Source organism: Mercenaria mercenaria, chromosome 4 (genome assembly GCF_021730395.1).
Source record: "Mercenaria mercenaria strain notata chromosome 4, MADL_Memer_1, whole genome shotgun sequence".
NCBI lineage: Eukaryota > Metazoa > Mollusca > Bivalvia > Venerida > Veneridae > Mercenaria > Mercenaria mercenaria.
This window is the reverse complement of record NC_069364.1, coordinates 904,006-923,655: the sequence shown is the minus strand read 5'-3', so window position 1 is coordinate 923,655 and position 19,650 is coordinate 904,006. Positions and strand designations below refer to the sequence as shown.

The 19,650-nt window shown below is 33.5% G+C and overlaps 2 protein-coding genes and 1 long non-coding RNA gene across 3 annotated transcripts; all 3 read left to right on the top strand.

Annotated features, from left to right (window-relative positions):
• The first annotated feature begins 5 nt into the window (after window positions 1-5).
• Window positions 6-5,730, top strand: LOC123552579 (sialate O-acetylesterase-like). Its single transcript, XM_053539999.1, has 5 exons — window positions 6-310; window positions 3,487-3,666; window positions 4,633-4,799; window positions 5,077-5,212; window positions 5,549-5,730. The coding sequence occupies exons 1-5, from the start codon at window positions 271-273 to the stop codon at window positions 5,728-5,730; spliced, it is 705 nt and encodes a 234-aa protein (XP_053395974.1). The 5' UTR covers window positions 6-270.
• Window positions 5,731-6,264: 534 nt separating this feature from the next.
• On the top strand, window positions 6,265-11,156 carry LOC128556140 (sialate O-acetylesterase-like). Its single transcript, XM_053540086.1, has 4 exons — window positions 6,265-6,424; window positions 7,118-7,316; window positions 9,039-9,172; window positions 9,442-11,156. The coding sequence occupies exons 1-4, from the start codon at window positions 6,294-6,296 to the stop codon at window positions 9,560-9,562; spliced, it is 585 nt and encodes a 194-aa protein (XP_053396061.1). The 5' UTR covers window positions 6,265-6,293; the 3' UTR covers window positions 9,563-11,156.
• Window positions 11,157-11,998: 842 nt separating this feature from the next.
• LOC123550793 (uncharacterized) lies at window positions 11,999-18,301 on the top strand. The gene is made up of 2 exons (XR_006686261.2): window positions 11,999-12,053; window positions 14,229-18,301. It is a non-coding gene; the product is annotated as an uncharacterized LOC123550793 (long non-coding RNA).
• The last annotated feature ends 1,349 nt before the right edge of the window (window positions 18,302-19,650 follow it).

Below are 19,650 nucleotides of genomic sequence, written 5' to 3'. Positions count from 1 at the left end.
TTGCATCATGGGAAATGATGTAATGTGTCCTAATATATCTTTCTTTCCCTTTAAATTTATTCTAGTATTGTTTGCAGTACACACTTTATTGTTTATTGTGACAGGTAGTAATCACTTCTTACCTGTTTGTATGACACAATCGGCATTCATAAAAATACTTTCATTACATAGACAATGCACCGTGCATGACATCAGAGGACGATATATAAATAACGTGATTTGAATCAAATAGAATTAAATTATAAATGAGGAACTTTACGCTCTCCGGCTATGGATTTAAACGTTATTATTTTAACGTCTGTAATTTGCGGTAAGTTTTCTTTTTCATTTCATGTTGTTTTTATAGCATATCAGTTTATTTGCAGTTTGATAACACACGAATATTCATTTATCTGAAGTTTGGATTTAAATGAAGACACCTAAATATATATGTATGTATTTTAATTGGGGATTAGGAGAGGATAGTATATCATGTCTTTGTTATCTTGTATTTCCACAGGCTCAATCAAACTGGGAGTGCAACCGTGTTGGGCGACCTGTGATTTTCCACTTTTTTATTTTGTTACTCACCAATCCTAATGACACGAGCAATCTGATGTCATTCACAATTTCTGGTATTTATTATGTGTTTCTAATAGTGTGGTATTTATGATGATAGTAGTCTCGTATCTTTGATGTGTTCAAAAAAGTCTGATATTTATGATGTGATCCTGATAGAATGGTATTTATGATGAGTTTCTGATAATATGGTATTTATGATGAGTTTCTAAAAGTCTGGTATTTATGATGCGTTTCTGATAATCATGTATTTAAAAGATAATCTGGTATTTATAATTACTTTCCAATAGTCTGGTATTTATGATGAGTTTCTGATTATCTGGTATTTATGATACGTTTCTAATAGTCTGGTACTTTATAATGATTTCGATTATCTGGTATTATGATAAGTTTCTGATATCTGGATTTATGATAGTTTTATGTACTGGTATTTATAATGAGTTTCTGATTATCTGGTACTTATGATAAGTTTCTGATAATCTGGAATTTATGATGAGTTTTTGATTATCTGGTATTTATGATGAGTTTCTGATAGTCTGGTATTTATGATGAGTTTCTGATAGTCTGGTATTTATTATAAGTTTCTGATAAGCTGGTATTTATGATGAGTTTCTGATTATCTGGTATTTATGATAAGTTTCTAATAGTCTGGTATTTTATGATGAGTTTCTGATAGTCTGTTATTTATGATAAGCTTCTAATAGTCTGGTATTTTATGATGAGTTTCTGATAATCTGGTATTTATGATGAGTTTCGGATAGTCTGGTATTTATGATAAGTTTCTAATAGTCTGGTATTTTATCATGAGTTTCTGATTATCTGGTATTTATGATAAGTGTCTAATAGTCTGGTATTTTATGATGAGTTTCCTGATTATCTGATATTTATGATGAAGTTTCTAATAGTTGGTGATATATCAAATTATGCATCGAGGGTGTCTGACTTTAGCTATAAATTACTGCGGTATCGCGAGGATGCGGATATGTCACGCTACTTTATTGAGTTTGAATTATATTTATGATGAGTTTCTGATTATCTGTTATGTATGATGAGTATCTGATTATCTGGTATTTATGATGAGTTTCTGATTATCTGGTATTTATGATGAGTTTCTGATTATCTGGTATGTATGATGAGTATCTGATTATCTGGTATTTATGATGAGTATCTGATTGTCTGGTATGTATGATGAGTTTCTGATTATCTGGTATTTATGATGAGTTTCTGATTGTCTGGTATGTATGATGAGTATCTGATTATCTGGTATTTATGATGAGTTTCTGATAGTCTGGTATTTATGATGAGTTTCTGATTATCTGGTATTTATGATGAGTTTCTGATTATCTGGTATGTATGATGAGTATCTGATTATCTGGTATGTATGATGAGTTTCTGATTATCTGCTATGTATGATGAGTTTCTGATTATCTGGTATTGATGATGAGTATCTGATTATCTGGTATGTATGATTTGTTTCTGATTATCTGGTATGTATGATGAGTATCTGCTTATCTGGTATTTATGATGAGTTTCTGATTATCTGGTATGTATGATGAGTATCTGATTATCTGGTATGTATGATTTGTTTCTGATTATCTGGTATGTATGATGAGTATCTGATTATCTGGTATTTATGATGAGTTTCTGATTATCTGGTATTTATGATGAGTTTCTGATTATCTGGTATGTATGATGAGTATCTGATTATCTGGTATGTATGATGAGTATCTGATTATCTGGTATTTATGATGAGTTTCTGATTATCTGGTATGTATGATGAGTTTCTGATAGTCTGGTATTTATGATGAGTTTCTAATTATCTGGTATTTATGATGAGTATCTGATTATCTGGTATTTATGATGAGTTTCTGATTATCTGGTATTTATGATGAGTTTCTGATTATCTGGTATTTATGATGAGTTTCTGATAGTCTGGTATGTATGATGAGTATCTGATTATCTGGTATTTATAATGAGTTTCTGATAGTCTGGTATTTATGATGAGTTTCTAACTATCTGGTATGTATGATGAATATCTGATTATCTGGTATGTATGATGAGTTTCTGATAGTCTGGTATTTATGATGAGTTTCTAAATATCTGGTATTTATGATGAGTTTCTGATAGTCTGGTATTTATGATGAGTTTCTGATTATCTGGTATTTATGATGAGTATCTGATTATCTGGTATTTATGATGAGTTTCTGATTATCTGGTATTTATAATGAGTTTCTGATAGTCTGGTATTTATGATGAGTTTCTGATAGTCTGGTATTTATGATGTGTTTCTTATTGTCTGGTATTTATGATGTGTTTCTTATAGTCTGGTATTTATGATGTATTTCTAATAGTCTGGTATTTATGATGTGTTTCCGATAGTCTGGTATCTATGGAGTGGTTCTGATAGTGTTGTATTAATGATAAATTTCTTACTGTCTGATATTTTATAATGAGTTTAAAATAGTCTGATTTCTATATTATGCTTCTGGTGGTCTGGTATTTTATCACGAGTTTCTGATAATCTGGTATTTAAGATGAGTTTATGATAATCTGGTATTTTATGGTGAGTTTTTGACTGCCTTGTACTTTTTATAAATTTCTGAGAGTCCGGCTGTTTGAACTGTACATACGACGTTTATAGAATATTGCAAGTTTAATACACTTTGACAAAGATGATTAAAATTATGACAGAAATCAGGTAGACGTTTTGATATTTTCACAGTTATTGCACAGGAAAACAAAATTACCACCTTTAACTAGATTTTCTACTTTCTAGTATCCATCCCGAGTGTAAGAAGCAATTTAGTGCTGAGTTACTTGATAATATTTCTGTCCAAAGCTGTAAGCATCAGATGCTGGACATGGGTAAAACATTTTACATTTTGAAGATGACAAAACTATTTGAATAATTTTTCATTTTCTCCACAGGAGTTCGAAGCACTTTGCGGTTCTCCAATTCCTACAGCGACCATATGGTTTTACAACGAGCACCGGAACGCGCTATATTGTGGGGATATGCTGACGTCATAGATGACTGGGTCACTGTCTGGATGGATGGCGTATTAGTTTCGGAAACGACAGTTACTGATAACAACGATACAACTGATGGTATAAAATCAATATCCAAGATATGTTTTGTTTTATTTTGTTTTTAATTGTAATTAGAGTCACACCGACAAAGCGATTGTTTTAGCTTTTGGGGGCGAAGGAAGTCCCTATGTGACCTTTCGCGCACTCAGTCATGGCAAAAGTGGGCACCTTGGTAGAAACACCAACCTTTCGTAAGCCAGCTGGATGGCTTCCTCACATGAAGAATTCTACGCCTCGTGTGAGGTTTTGAACCCACATCGGTTGAAGGGTAAGTGATTTGATGTCAGCATCCTTATCTGTTTGGCTACGGAGGCCCTTTCTAGATATGTCCCCTCACACTAGACAGTCAGGCCATTACCGCTATATTCTCAGATTACATCATTAAGTATTCATTTTTGTCTAAGAATCACTGTTGAGTAGAACTCGCTACCTGATATGTTGTCAGGGCTGACAATACCACAGCATTTAGGGCAGCGCTAGCTACATTGCCACACATCCCCTGGACATGCACAGAACTGCGCTAACACTCTTTTTCCTTCACCTTATACGTAGTGTGCTGCACTGATGTTGGTATTTTAAGGCTTCTTTATTTTATAAACTCATTTTTATCACAATTGTCATTGTCCTCCTGAGTGGACCGAGTAGCTTTGGAGCCTGGACAATCTATCTCTTTTTAACCCGCCACGCATGGCCATTCTAGTCAGTTGTGACGGCTTACCATTATCTAAAAAGAAGAATATGAATTAATGATAATTGATATAAAGAATTTTTAAGATATGTAAGTTAAGCTTACAAACAATAATATGATGGATCACTAAAGTTTGTAAAATTAAGTGTATAGGATCTGTATATTAATGTAATGATAGTCTTTCAAACTTATGGCAGGATGCAGCACAGATTCTTTGTGTAAATGCTAAACATTAAATACCTAAACCTATGTGTAAACAATTCAGCTGTATTTATATAATGTATCATATTTTCTAGCTGGCCCATCTGGAATATGGAGGGTGAAACTTCCGGCGGAAAGTGATCCAGGTCCGCACGAAATTTTCGTGAATTCCAGTGAAGGAGTGATCTCCCTGCTTGACGTTTTGTTCGGAGATGTTTGGCTGTGTTCTGGCCAAAATAATATGCAGTTTTCAATGAGTCAGGTACATTATGAGAATAATTACTTTTCGTCAACACTGTAACAGGCTATTACGACTTTATTCATTAATGTTTGTTATCATGAAAATCATTCGGAATGCTTTGGTTATATGACGGCTTCTTAACGTTTTTCGCAGACGACAAAGAACTCGCGGTTTATATCACCGCCGTCCGTCCACCCGTTAACTTGATAGCTTCAAAGTTGCTTACTGAAATTTTAAAAAAGCATTGTAACTGAAACTTTCATGTCTTTTATAAAAACATTATAACTGAAACTTTCAGGTTTACAACAGCGGACACGAAATCAACGATTCTTTACAATACAAGAGTATACGGATGTTGTCGACAAAACGTGTTAGATCATCGATCCCTAAAGAAGACGTCGCGAGTATTCATCCATGGATGTTTCCTACCAAAGGTAAACAATTTATATGCTAGTTGATTCATTTAATCTAGAATTTATTCATATGGAGATATTTTCATATGATAGTTGATGTACGAGTTTTCATATGATAGTTGATGTACAATTTGTTAATACGGAAAGTTGATGTACGAATTTTTCATAAATGTAAAATGTATTCATATCGAGAGGTGATTCACATTTTATTCATACAGAAATTACGATATACCCATATCAAGAGCTGACGTGCGATTTATTTATATCGAGAGTTGGTGTTCGATTTATTTACATCGACAGTTGATGTGCCACTTATTCTTATCGAGTGTTATTGATGATTCATTCACTAATTTTCAGGTATTATAGACAAGTTCTCGGCAATTTGTTTCATGTTTGCACGTGACCTTCAGAAGCACATCGACTATCCAATCGGACTGATTAGCACAACGTGGGGAGGTACTCCGATAGAAGTATGGAGCTCTCCCTCAGCTATAAGTAAATGTCCAGGAAAAATTAAACATCCGTATGTAATAATTTGATAATTTTGATTTATATACTCATATATTTTGGTAGCTGCACAGATACACACAGTTGAGTGTTGTAATATATTCCGATCCTTTGTAAATTTCCTTGTGGGTGTATTTTTGACATTTTGGTAGAACAATTGGGAGAAGAGTTTGCATTTTGTGAAGCGAAACTCAATTTTAGTACGAGTAGTACTTCTAGATCACAGCAGTGTGATTTTGATGTGATTATACTGTAATCAAAGGTGACAAGAGAAGTCTCTCTTAGAAGATACATGACACTTACTTTTCTCTTCATTTTATGTCAGTTTTATCATAACTCTTTAAAATGAAGCAAGGATTTCTTCTCTAAAATGGGTCTAGCTATGTTTTGTAGCTCATTAAAAATATCAGTTTTATATAGAATATATAGGGAAAACTATTTATATTTTTGTGACCTATATGTAAAGTGCCTTTGAACGTGTTTATCATGAAAAGAGCGCTATATAAACCTGGTATAATAATAATTTACCAGTGATGTTTAATGACTAAGTTTGGTTTATTGTTTCATCTAGCTAGCCCCTTTCCGCAAAGGTGACATGGTTGGTAGATTTCCGAAGATACGATGGGCGCAGACGACAAATGTCGGTTATGTGCCAAACTCAAATATGCCAAACACTTTTATGGCGGTGGCTATTGATCTTCCAGATTTTAAGTCACCAACTGGAGCGTAAGTAATTTGTATTTAACCTTAAGCCTGCTTGTGGCAAGTGATTCTGTCTTTGCGACCAGTGTAGATCATGATCAGCATGCACATCCGTGCAGTCAGGTCATGATCTGCACTGTTCGCTATTTAGTCAGTATCTTTTTGGTAAGCACTCCTTTTAACAGTTAATGGTACTGTCAAAATTGAAAGATGGACAAGATCATTTTAGAACTTTAGCAGGCTCAGGGTTAAGTCCATTCATAGTCACCACCGGTAAAACCCCTGGACGAATCCTCTACAAGGATTTCAGAAATGTTAGTGGGAGGAAAATACATGTTACAGAAGACGGTCTGATTCCAAAAGTTTCGCTGATTTCTTTTTTTACAAACCAAGTGTAAAACACCCATGCACATGACTCTAATCAGAATGTTAGTATCTTAGTTCGAGAAGCGGGGGCTCGTACTCATGACCCCTCATTACGTATTTAGACAGTGTTATCACTGGACCACAGCGTCCGCACTAAAATGTATCTTTTCAGTACCATTTCAGACGGTTTTGCGTGAATCAGTACTAATCTTAGTTTAATAAATCATAGTTTGTTATTAATACAGAAGCTAGTGGACGTTTTTAGAAAGACTGAGGACGATGTTTATGACATTTACTGAAATGAGTTGTTTTTTTTAAATCTGTTAATGGTGTTTTCTTTTCCTATGACAGCATTCATCCAAGATACAAACAAGATATCGCCGCTCGTCTTGTGTTAGGGGCTAGGAATTTGGTCTACAGCGATAGTGAGGTTGTCTTTCAAGGTCCTTTTCCTACAGGATATAGTATTAATCCGCAGCGACAAACAATGCTGATAACCTTCAATAATGACAAGAGTAGTTTACAAGTAAACCACAAAAATGGTTTCGAGGTAGGGGTCTTAGCTTTTGCACTTTTTTTCAATGGTGATATTACTCCTGGCGGGTGACAAAAATATTAAGAAAATAAAGAAAACAACTTCAACTTCACCTTATGTGAAACATGAATTAAACTAGAGCAATCCAAGCTAAATGTATTGGCAAGAAGTTTATATTTTCTGTTTTAGTATATATGACCTTGACCTACTGACTAAGATGGCATCTGAACGACTCTTTTCTTATCATATGTATAAAATTTAAGACACCACAGCTACTCTTCTGCTACTTTTCAAGTTAGATATATAGGCCAACGCTTTAGTACACACGGGACTTTTTTAATATAACGGAAAAGTAAACCGCAAAATGTAGTTTTAGTAATATAATTCAAAATGTATTTGTGCTAGAGTTATGGTTCTTGTTCAATGAACTTCTTTAATTATCCTTTAATTATATCTAAAATATTTTGAAATATCTTATGAAATAATCACGAAAAGGGGCGGACAAGAAAATTGAAAAAGGGGAAATAACTATCTAATTACTTATATTTGAGTTATGGTAATTGCGCACTGCATTTATCCTTATTGTCATCTATCTATAGTCCAAGTTCGAAGTCAATCTTTGATATATCTTTGCACATATGCTCCGGACAAGCTAAGTAAAATCAAAAATTAAAAGGGGAATAAATTAAAATTACCGAGCTTAAGTTATGGTAATTATGCACTGCACTCCTCCTCGTATCTATCTACCTCTATTCCAAGTTTAATCAATGCCTTGAAAAGTGGGAACGAACATATTCGATTACTGATACAGACTTTAACCAGTTTTAGCCATTTAAACATGAAGAAGTAACCTTTACATCTTCATTGTCTCGAAACTCAAATGATTTACGTCATGACATGTTAAATCAGTACAGCTAGTACACGTGTAATTAATAATCTTGATGTAACTAATTATCTTGAACTTGATAAACGAATCAAAACACGCACTTCCTGCAAGATGTATAATTTCAATTCCCGTAAAATATAGCTGAATTTAACAATTTCAACTGGGACTGTTCTACAATGTTAAAACATTGCTACAAATTACCCATAGATATGTTGTACAAAGTTAAAACATTGTTATACATTATCCACAGATACGTTGTACAAAGTTAAAACATTGTTATACATTATCCACAGATACGTTGTACAAAGTTAAAACATTGTTATACATTATCCACAGATACGTTGTACAAAGTTAAAACATTGCTATACATTATCCACAGATACGTTTACAAAGTTAAAACATTGTTATACATTATCCACAGATACGTTGTACAAAGTTAAAACATTGCTATACATTATCCACGGATACGTTGTACAAAGTTAAAACATTGCTATACATTATCCACAGATACGTTGTACAAAGTTAAAACATTGTTATACATCATCCACAGATAAATTGTATGTAGTTAAAACATTGCTATACATTACCCACGGATACGTTGTACAAAGTTTAAACATCGCTTTACATTATCCACGGATACGTTGTACAAAGTTAAAACATTGCTATACATCATCCACAGATAAATTGTATGTAGTTAAAACATTGCTATACATTATCCACGGATACGTTGTACAAAGTTAAAACATTGCTATATATTATCCACGGATACGTTGTACAAAGTTAAAACATTGCTATACATTATCCACAGGTAAATTGTACGTAGTTAAAACATTGCTAAAATTTATATACAGATATGCTGTGCAAGTTCCGCGACAGCATGCAAAAACCAGAGTTCTTGGGCAATTGTAGATATTGTACAATATCAGCAATCAACGGTTGAAATCGACACACTGGATTGTTATTTACAACACATTGTTGGCGTAAGGTAACTGATGTATTTTCATTAAATAATCTGAACTTGTACATCATTCATTACGAATGATGAATCTGTTAAATTAACAACGTTTGTTATACTTAAATGTAAACGCATTTTTGCGGCTTTCCTTTACTTATGGAATATTTTGGTTTACTCCCTAAACGACATGTAAACGCAAAAAAAAAATACTTTCACAGAACTTTATTGAGCATAGATGAAAATTGTATTTAAGTAAATTGAATGTAGAGTCTCTTTCATTAATATACTCTTTGTTATAGGTATTTATGGAGGAACAGTCCTTGTGCTTTGAAGCAATGTGCTTTATATGATAGTGACACTCAGTTGCCGGTTCCACCTTTCAAAAAGATTTTTGGACCGTCAGAAGAATCTGTGATTTGATATTGAGCTTTAATTTATTTTTGTTGAAATACTTGTAAATGTTAAAAAACTTTCCGAAACAAAGAAGCGTGCTTTTACGATGGAATTATTCTAAGAGAAGGAAGGCGCTTTACGCCGATTGGTTAGAATTGATCATGTGATTAGATGGAGCTCTCTGATTGGTTGTTGTATAAATGCAACATTTACCCAAATGCTATACAATGACATAAATTATTTTATCTACCATAAAATGCATATAATAAATATCCATATGAAGTTTATCTTTTCATTATTTGATATATCTTTTGGACAGGCTTGCATGCAATCTCTTACATGACAACACAGTAGTCTTCCTTAGCTGTTACATACTTGCTGCTCTTGTATTGATCGCAATGTGCTTTCTAGCTTTGGATTAGATATCGCAATTATTGCATTGAATTAAATAAATATCTATATATACTTCCTTGAAAGGCCACAAAAGTATTATACATTTCATACCCCACAAACGAAGTATATAGAAGTGAGCTTGTCGGTCGGTTGGTCTGTCTGTCGGTCCGTTAGCTTTCATGGTTTCCGGACAATAACTCAGGAAAGGCTTGACAGATTGAAATAAATTTTAGTACATAGGTGTAACATCATAAAGTACAGGTCAAGTAGTTCGACTTTGGCTACAAAGCACCATTTTTGACGTGGCCCCTTTCCAACTTAAGATTTGCCAAACTCTTGGCTTCCGGACAATAATTCATGAAAGGCTGGACAGATTTAAATATTTTTTGGTACACAGGTGTAAAATCATAAAATGCAGATCAAGTTTGACTTTGGTTACAAACCAATTTTTTTACGTAGTTATGGCCCTTTACCAACTAAAAATTCACCATACTTCTGTGACAATGCCGTATTGTGGAGGTATTATTCGCATTACTGTGACAGCTGTAGTTTCTTCTTATTTGAGTTTCGTTAGTAAAATATTTGCTGTGTAATGATGACAAAAGGCAAGGTAAATTGGCGAGAACATGCTATTTCAAAAAGAAGCTACCAGAGGTTGTAAGTACTGCTATGTAATGAGGGCATGGACACATTATGACTACCAAATAATTCTACGCCCTTACTAAAACAACGAGGGCGTCCTTTATCTAAGACAACAATGTATGTAAGACGTTCCTTAACCTTTACCCTGCTAAATTTCTAAAATAGACTGGTCTATCATTCAATTTGGACAGTACCATTTATTATTCGAAGGGGTATTCACTGAAAATTTACTGACTGAATAGTGGACAGAGCAGACTAAGACCAGCCTGCTACTGCCCTGAATCTTGCTTACCGACAAATCTGACCTTCCTAATTAACCCTGAAATTGCTTTGTCAAACAAATTCATAATATCAGAATGTCACTGCATTCCTATAAAGTACACCACAATAAAATAATCTGATAAATAAATTGCCTTTATCACTTGATTGTGTTCTTATCATGCACTTCCCAATTAAAGTTACTAAATAAGAACCGGGTTATTACTGATTTTTTGGGGAGAATTATAAACAACGCACCTAAGTATAGGTAAGAGGTTTTGATGTAACATGGTGTAGGATTTTATTCGTATATTTTTCACCAATCTGGTGGTTAATATCTTACAGGGATATGCATCGCTTGGTTTTACGGTTTAAGAGTGTAGTTGTACATGTATATGAATTTCCCGAGTATTTGAGTAATGTTAGATATCAACAGGAAGTCATTTTAAATTCAAAGAGAAAGATTCACCAGATTGGTGAAAAATATAGGAATAAAATCTCAAACCATGTTACATCACTTGAAATACGTCCTTAATCAGGTGTACAACTCGTCATCGGTATAGACTAGAAATGCTTATAATATATGAATCCTCTTACCTATACTTATTTGCAGCAGGGTATGTAGGTAATTAACAGTTTAAAAGGCAACACAAAATAAAAATCTGTTCCTTAAATTAAAACAATAATAAACTAGTGCTATTTAAAGAGTCGATCTGGCTTTTATTTGGATTACATCATCTAAATGTACATTGTCTTGTTTGTTTCTTGTCAGTACTAATTAATGTTCTGTCTGGTATTACTTTGTTTGGCATTCTGACATGATGCATTCAATTTTATATGTATTTCCTTATCATTCCTATCTCAATTTACACTTTCAAATCTATTCCTAAGTATCTTTTACTTTGATAACAAGGTATATATTGTTTTAAAACACTCTGTAAATAAACGTGGCAAGAAAATTAACCTAGCCTTCCTAGCAAATATTTGGATTTATATTTCGACTTGTTTTATCATCATCAATGTCATTTTCGTAATTCGAAGTTGGGCAGTATTGTCAATAAGAAAGTTATTTAAGACGGTTCATGTGGCCCGCTTTACGAATCCTCTTTTCTATACATTCCAACCCACCTTTAAACTTTAGTGTTCTTTCTCATAAATCTATTAGTATATAAAACGCATGCGCATAGCTCAAAGTCAAACCGAAAGTGCAACAAATTAAGAGCAGGTAAACACCTATATTTATTGAATTATTGTCGTTTCTTTATACATACTGTAATAAAGATCAAATATAATTTCTTATGAAGAAAATTATAAAATCTGCATACTGCTTATCAAGTTTATACATAATTTTAGACTCCTATTTCAGCCGTAAATAAATTAATTTCTATTTGTTTTACTGTAACATGTTGGTTTTCCTTATAATGTTAAAATAGAGCTTTAGTCATCCTATACTATATGTCGTATTTGTATTCGCAAAACCGTACAGTAAGATCTTTTTAAATGGCACAATTAACTGTTATATGCAAACAAAATAATAATGTATTTGTATAAGCCACGCCATTTCGGAAAAGACTCAGATAGGAGTACTAGTATAGTTGCTGTCTTTGTTTGAAGTTTGATTTATGCAATATACTTACAAAGAGAAAGTAAATGGTTTTATTACATGTTTGCCGGTGAACTATCGAAGTATAAGAATAAAATATATATCTGTTATTTTCCGATGAAAAGTCAGTAAGAAACTATAAAATTGGAAAATTTAGTCAAAACATAAAGAAAATGTGTCTGTTTTACATGTAAGATCAAAATATCTTTAACTCATGAACACCATACTTTTACATTCACTCTTGGCTATGTCATTCGTGAAAAAATTGCATCTGCTTCCAATCATGGGAGATTTTTCAGTCTTACACTGAAGCAAACAAATACCCTCTATATCTAGTTATCCCTCGCCGTAGGCGGAGGCGTATAGTTTTGGCGTTGACTGTGCGTCAGGAGCCATATCTTGAAAGTGGTTTAGAATATTTGAATAAAACTTCATATATGTGTTCACCACTAAAGGGAAATGCAGCACGTCAAATGTCAGTCAGATTGCCCAAGTAAAAAGAGTTATGGTCCTTGGTACTTTCTAGTGCTAACTATATAGGGTACAATAAATATGGCAATTTCTGCTATATTTGACCTAGAACTATGAAACTTGAATTCAATTTAGATCACCATAATGTGGTAGTGAGCACGCAATTTCGTTAGATCTCTTTAGTAACTTCGGAGTTATTGTCCTTTAATTGTTTTAAACCCCATGTATTTTTACATAACAAACTAACCAATTGGAAGAATGTTATCAAACTTCTTTCATTTTTTTTCCTTGAACATTTATTAGCAACATGAGAAGTTGTGTATCAACAACGGGTCACCCCACCGCCCTGGTCACCCTCTCCCCTCCCCATCCCCATCCCCAACCACAATTTTCTTTTCAATTTGTTAAACCATAAACCTTTCGTGAAAATTTATCAACATGCATAATTGTTTCTTACACCCCCCCCCCCCCCCCCCCAACCAACGCTCTTCCACCCAGTCATCCCCACAACCCTGATCATGCACCCTCCCCCTCACCCCCATCCCTAACGCCTCATCCCTCTAGCCACCCCAAAAAAATACCATCAATATTTATTATCAACATGTGACAAAAATGTCAAACCTTCCATGAACATTTATTCCCCCCCCCCCACACACACACACACACCCGTCACCACCAACGTTCAACAGTTCTTAATGTATTGTGCTCTCTTAAGGACATCTGTTCATTTAAGTTAGAATGTAATAAAATTATTTGCTTCTTAGTAACATCCTTAACACTTTACCGGATATATGTCTTTGCCATTTCTCACCACAAACCCATTAGGCGGGGGATATCAATTCATCGAATTTGCTTGTTTTATTTTCATTACATAGAAATCGCATGATATTACATAATATGCCATTAACATTATCATGTTAGTACAACCGAAAATATTTATTTCGAAAAGCTAATAATAAATTGCTAGCAAAACTATTTCAAATGTATCCAGGCTTACAGGTCTGGGTACAAATTTAATTAGTTTGCCATTCAAATTACATGCGAGCTTTATCGCTCAAACAAATACCTATATTGTTCTGTTGAACTTACTAACAATTTAGATGTAAGATGTAATGTTAATTGTAGTATCTATTACATTTCGATTTAACATCCCTATTTTGAACTTATCACAGCGTTGTATTTGTGCCACTTTAAAGAAATCGTACAGTACACTCCCGATTTATTCAGTTTGTTATAATAAGCATATTGTCCCCGTTTCAATAATCAACACGAAGCATTTGAGGGATACCAACTAGTTCAGATTCATTGTGTCAACATCTTTAATAGGAATGGGGGCGTCTAGAAGCACACCGGTTTGGGCTAGTCGGGTCTCATATTACCCGGAAGTTGACAAAAATTCAAATGGTATGATTGCCACGAGTCGCACTATACTGAACGAAAAGGAAATGATGGAAGACTCAAGGGAGAGTATATTAGACGTCTATTCCTACAAAGTTCCACTCATCAATATCACAGGAACATGTCGGTGGTTTTATCACAGATTTGTCGTATTTAAAACGAATAGTTGGTGGTGGTCCATAGAGAAGAATGCTAAAGAAATAATAATACAAAGAAGCGAGAATGAAACAGCAGTTAGAGACAGAATTCTAGGCGAAAAAAGAAGCAATGGGGCAAAAATAACACTAGAAAAAAAGGATTCTTCAAATGTGAATGTAAAAGCCCTTTTAGAGATGCTGGATTATGAAAACGAGACGTTTAACAAGTACCATTTGCTTGAAAGCAATTGTCAAGCGTTTGGAAAGCGCATTTTTGAGTATATCCGGATAAAAAGCATGACGGGAAAGATAGCGTAAATTGTTTGTAAAATACACGAAGAATTCACATATATCAGATATAAGGACTGTCTACACCATATACTCAGTGGTATGTTAATGGTCAAATTGTTTATAGATAATGAACAATGAAGAAAACACTAGACATGTTTTGGGAGTATTAAATACTGCCTATTTACAACCTAAACTTTGCTAATTTCGAAGTGTCGGAGGTGAGACTGGGTATATTTACATGTGTGTGTAATTTGTGTACCTAATAAAATATCGCCAAAACAACCGCCAACTAGAAGTAGATTAAGTAACGCCTCACCATCATAAGTGACTGACTATGCCATAAAACCTTGAAAACGGATTTTATCAAGCTGAATGCTAGTATTTCTCATGCATTTAGATTACTGATACAATCTAAATTAAATTGACACTTTGTTGAAAAGAAGTTTTCTTATAACCTGATAAACATTTACATTGTTATACTTCAAGATCATATTACTAGATTCTACTGGTTGTTGTACGAGTATTGTTAACTACACTTATTTTTATGTGAGGTTTTTCTTTTTGCTACTTATCTTCATGACAAGCGCAAATTTTTATACGAGACGGGCGCTTCTAAAGCTTTTTGACGGGTAGATATATTTTGTGTTATAAACCCTTTTCAAATGCTAAAAGAAAGCATATTAGAATGAAGGACTGAAATTTGTTTAGGTTTGAAAACAAAGCTGACATACCTGTTTTAGTACTTAAATGTGATATATATATATTGTGACCTCTTTGCATTTAAAAGCCTATGTATTGCGCATTATGTTAAAAATCTTTTATGTTCCTTTAGTGGTACTTTTAACAATAATGGAGTTGATCAGAATTTCACATTTAAATGAGCTCTCATGTGATACTTGCTACTTTATAACCACTATCTCTTTATTTGTCTTGTCTTTTAGCAGTTTGTTTGTGCAATTGGTGTAGATAAGGATATTATATAATTTTAACATAATTATATTTTAATTAATATGTAAACTCAAATAATTTGGTATTTATGAATTATGCAGACTTCTAAGTCGTAATTTGTTTTTAAGCTATGTACTAATGAAATTATTTTACTTACAACACTTGTTTTCAGTACTCTGATACAAAACTCAGTCAAAGCTTATGTTGCATTTTTATATGTCTTGCCGACTTAAAATAAAACTTATCTTGTGTACAAAGAAAAAAAAATGGTGTGTATATCAGTCGAAAAGAATGCTAATTGATAAAAGTTGTAGGCGTGTTAAAGTGGAAATAAAATTTGTAAAACGATCCTTTGGAAGCAAAAAATGCAACCAAGAAGCATAATAGCAGACTCGGTTTGATTGAGTCTGTTCATGAGAGGTAATGAAATATGCAACACCTCTCACGTCCCTAGCAGCGGCTTAAGCGGAACTCTATTACAAATATGTTGAATGGACTCCATGATCCCAAAGAACCAAAAATATAACAAGACTGAATCCAAGTACGGGGAGACATTTTACAGTCGCCACACGGCACTTAAAGATTGCTGTTGTGATAGTTAATAAAAGCTGTAAAAAGATCCTTTGGAAGCAAAGAATGCAACAAAGAAGAATAATTGCAGACTCCGTTTGATTGAGTCTGTTAATGAGAGGTAATGAAATGTGCAACACCTCTCACACCCCCTAGCACCGGCTTAAGCGGAACTCTATTACAAATATGTTGAATGGACTCCATGATCCCAAAGGACCAGAAAATATAACAACACTGAATCCAAGCACTGGGAGACTTTTTACCTTCTCGTCGGATCTCTCGTTGACAAGGCTTCTGGCAAACTTGACATAGTCACCGAATTTTCTTAGAAACTGTTTAAGACGGTACACACGTCATTGATACAGACAACATGTTTCAGACTATTTTTTTAAATTATTATGTGAAGCATTGTCTAAATGATGAAATTATTTTTATAGTTTTATAAAGTCATTGTTCCGCTCTAAATAGACCAATTACCAGGGATGAGGTAAGAAGGCTACGTTTAATGTAAAGCTTGGCAAAGCTTGTGGACTCGAGGAAACTTTTTTTATAGAAATTCTTCGAAATAATACTGTACTGATCAGGTATGAAAGTGCCCAATCAGACCCATTACAGTACAGTGATATAACACTTCTTCCTTATAACTTTTGAATAAAGAAGATCAACCCAAATGTGTACCATGTCAAACACCGCTAACTATTAAACACATTTTAATCGACTGTGTGGACTTTGCTACACAACGCAGTACATATTATGACGTTCAATCTTTGAGAGAATTATTTGACAAAGTTCAGTTGGAAATATTTTATCTTTTTTAAAGCAGATAGGAATATATCAAAGGATCTAACACTTCTTATATTTATTTACATCTTGCAATATTATTATGTTTGCAGCTGATATTTTAACACACACGTACATACATTTTTACATTACTGTTTTTAGATATGCTTTACATTATTACATGGATGCTTTTAGATATGTTTTACATTATTCATAGTGTTCTTTACATTTTTACATGGATGTTTTTAGGTATGCTTTACATTTTTACATCAATGTTTAGGCTTTACAGTTGGCGTTTGCAATATGACTTCTTCTCGGCGGTATATGACCATTTTGTGTCGATTCGCCGTAAAACCCAACTCACTCACTCACTCACTCTTCCTTGTAAAATTTGTGCACATATTAGATTGGGAGACTTAAAGCTCAAAATGTATTGTGTGGCAAACAAAACGGTTTTACAGGTAATCGAAGTTGCCTTGATCATGTTTATTCTCTGTAGAACTTGATGAATAATTGTAAACATGATACAAATGTACATATGCATATTTTGTTGATGCACGTCATGTATATAAAATGGCAAGCGAGATTGTTTGTGGTTTAAAGTTAGGACAATTAGTATACATTGGTATGCATATTTAACATATACATTGATAAATTTAGTAATACATTGAAGGAAGAAGAAAGTAAAAATATTTATCAACGAAACTATTTGGGTTGAATATTCACTATGAAAAAGCACCATTGTTGACCATAGTTGACAAAGAATTCAGTATCACATCAGTCAATTAGCCTAAGATAAGATATTTTACATTAGTCTTTCCTGGTGTACCCTCGAAGAGTTAAAGGAGTTTGCAGTCTTACGCTAAAAATGTGATAATTCTTACATAAGTGAAAAAGAATAAAACCCCATAGAACTGTTATTGTGTCTGACCTATTTATTTCATCAGAATATTTCTTCGACTACATGTGACACAATGTATTGAAGATAGTCTTGCCAGTGAGTCTTGTGAGTCCCTTCAATTCAAAGTTGAAGATGGTTGCAAGCGACACCATTGGCAGTCAACGAAATCATTTTCATGTTAATAACATTTCTGAGTCCGGTCGATGTTTCCCGGGAATGAGCTAAACATATCGTGTATAACTGTGAATTGGCTGGATATGTTTTTGCTTAATATATAGGGCTAGCTATTTGTAGTTTTCGACAGTCCGACACTGAGCCGCGGACAAATATTGCCATACAATTCAATATTGAATACATGTGAATAAACAGTATAATGTTTTAGTTTTAACCCTTACCCTTGCTAAATTTCTACAATTAACTTGTCCATCTTTAAATTTGGATAGTACCATTAATTGTTAAAAGGGGTGCTTTCTAAAAGATACTGAATGAATGGCGAACAGTGCAGATCTTTGTCTCAAAGGCAAAATCAGTCGTGTCAAGCATGATAAGGGTAAAAAATCAGCTGTCTGTCTTACACCAAAAGCATCAAAGGTTTAAATACACCTTCACCAAAATTCCTTACATTTCATGTTTATTATCAATCTTTGTCTGCTAGAATGGTGTTTTGATACTACCATAAACATAAATTTCATTTCCTCCTGTAGAACATATGTTTTTCTTACACATGGTAAGTAAATTAATGCTTTAAAATATTTTGAAGGGGATCTTAAAAATAAATTCAAAGTTTCTACCTACAGCACAGATTTTGCAAAGCCACTCTTTGTTTGTCGATTGTTTTGTTTTTTGTTTTATTTATTTTTCTTCATTTAATGAGAGTCATCTTCATCGAAAGTCTCAGGGTCCCCTTATAATCCATTCTAACAAATTAATTCGAAGAATGTTCTAGAGACGTTAAAGATAATAAAAGTGTAAAAAATGCTCCTATTGAGTATGGGACTCATTGAAAATGCTGAGGAATACTCCGAACAAGAAAAGGTATACAGTATATTAATGTTGAATAATCAAAGAGCAATAACTCAGTGAAAAATCGTCTCACCGGAACATGAAGACAAAATGCGCGTCTCCTATTGGAAGTGAAGTTTCCTATGAAATTTTTACGAGTTCTAGCAAGTGGGTTCCTGAGGAATATTCCGGACCAAAAATGGTACCATAGTATATTATGCTGGGTACTAAAAGGGCGATAACTCTGTGAAAAAAATCTTCCAACCAGCACATGATTATAATGGAAAGAAAACTTCTTAATCATCAGGCTGAGCTCTTATCAAATGGTTATAGAGCTAACATTCTTATGACCTGGCTTAATACTGTTATATAGAGTTACTGGCAAATTAGAAGGTTTTCATCGATGGATCCTTTATATTTCAAAGCGAACCAGTGAAATATATAAAGTACACATAATTTAAAGTCCATAAAACTTTAAATGTGTGCTTTAAAAACAGATGAAACAGCTTTCTAAATAGATTTTATGCGTACTTACATGGCTAAAAAGTACTACTTTTAATATTGCACACGAACTGTTATAGATGAAGCCGTAAAGGGAGGTACTAAAAACTTATAGATTAAATAAACATTCTAGTATATTCAGTAATATTCAAGCCTTTAATTAAATGTTTAAAAAAAGTAATTATTAGAAATATAGGATTTAACAAGAAATCAATGTATT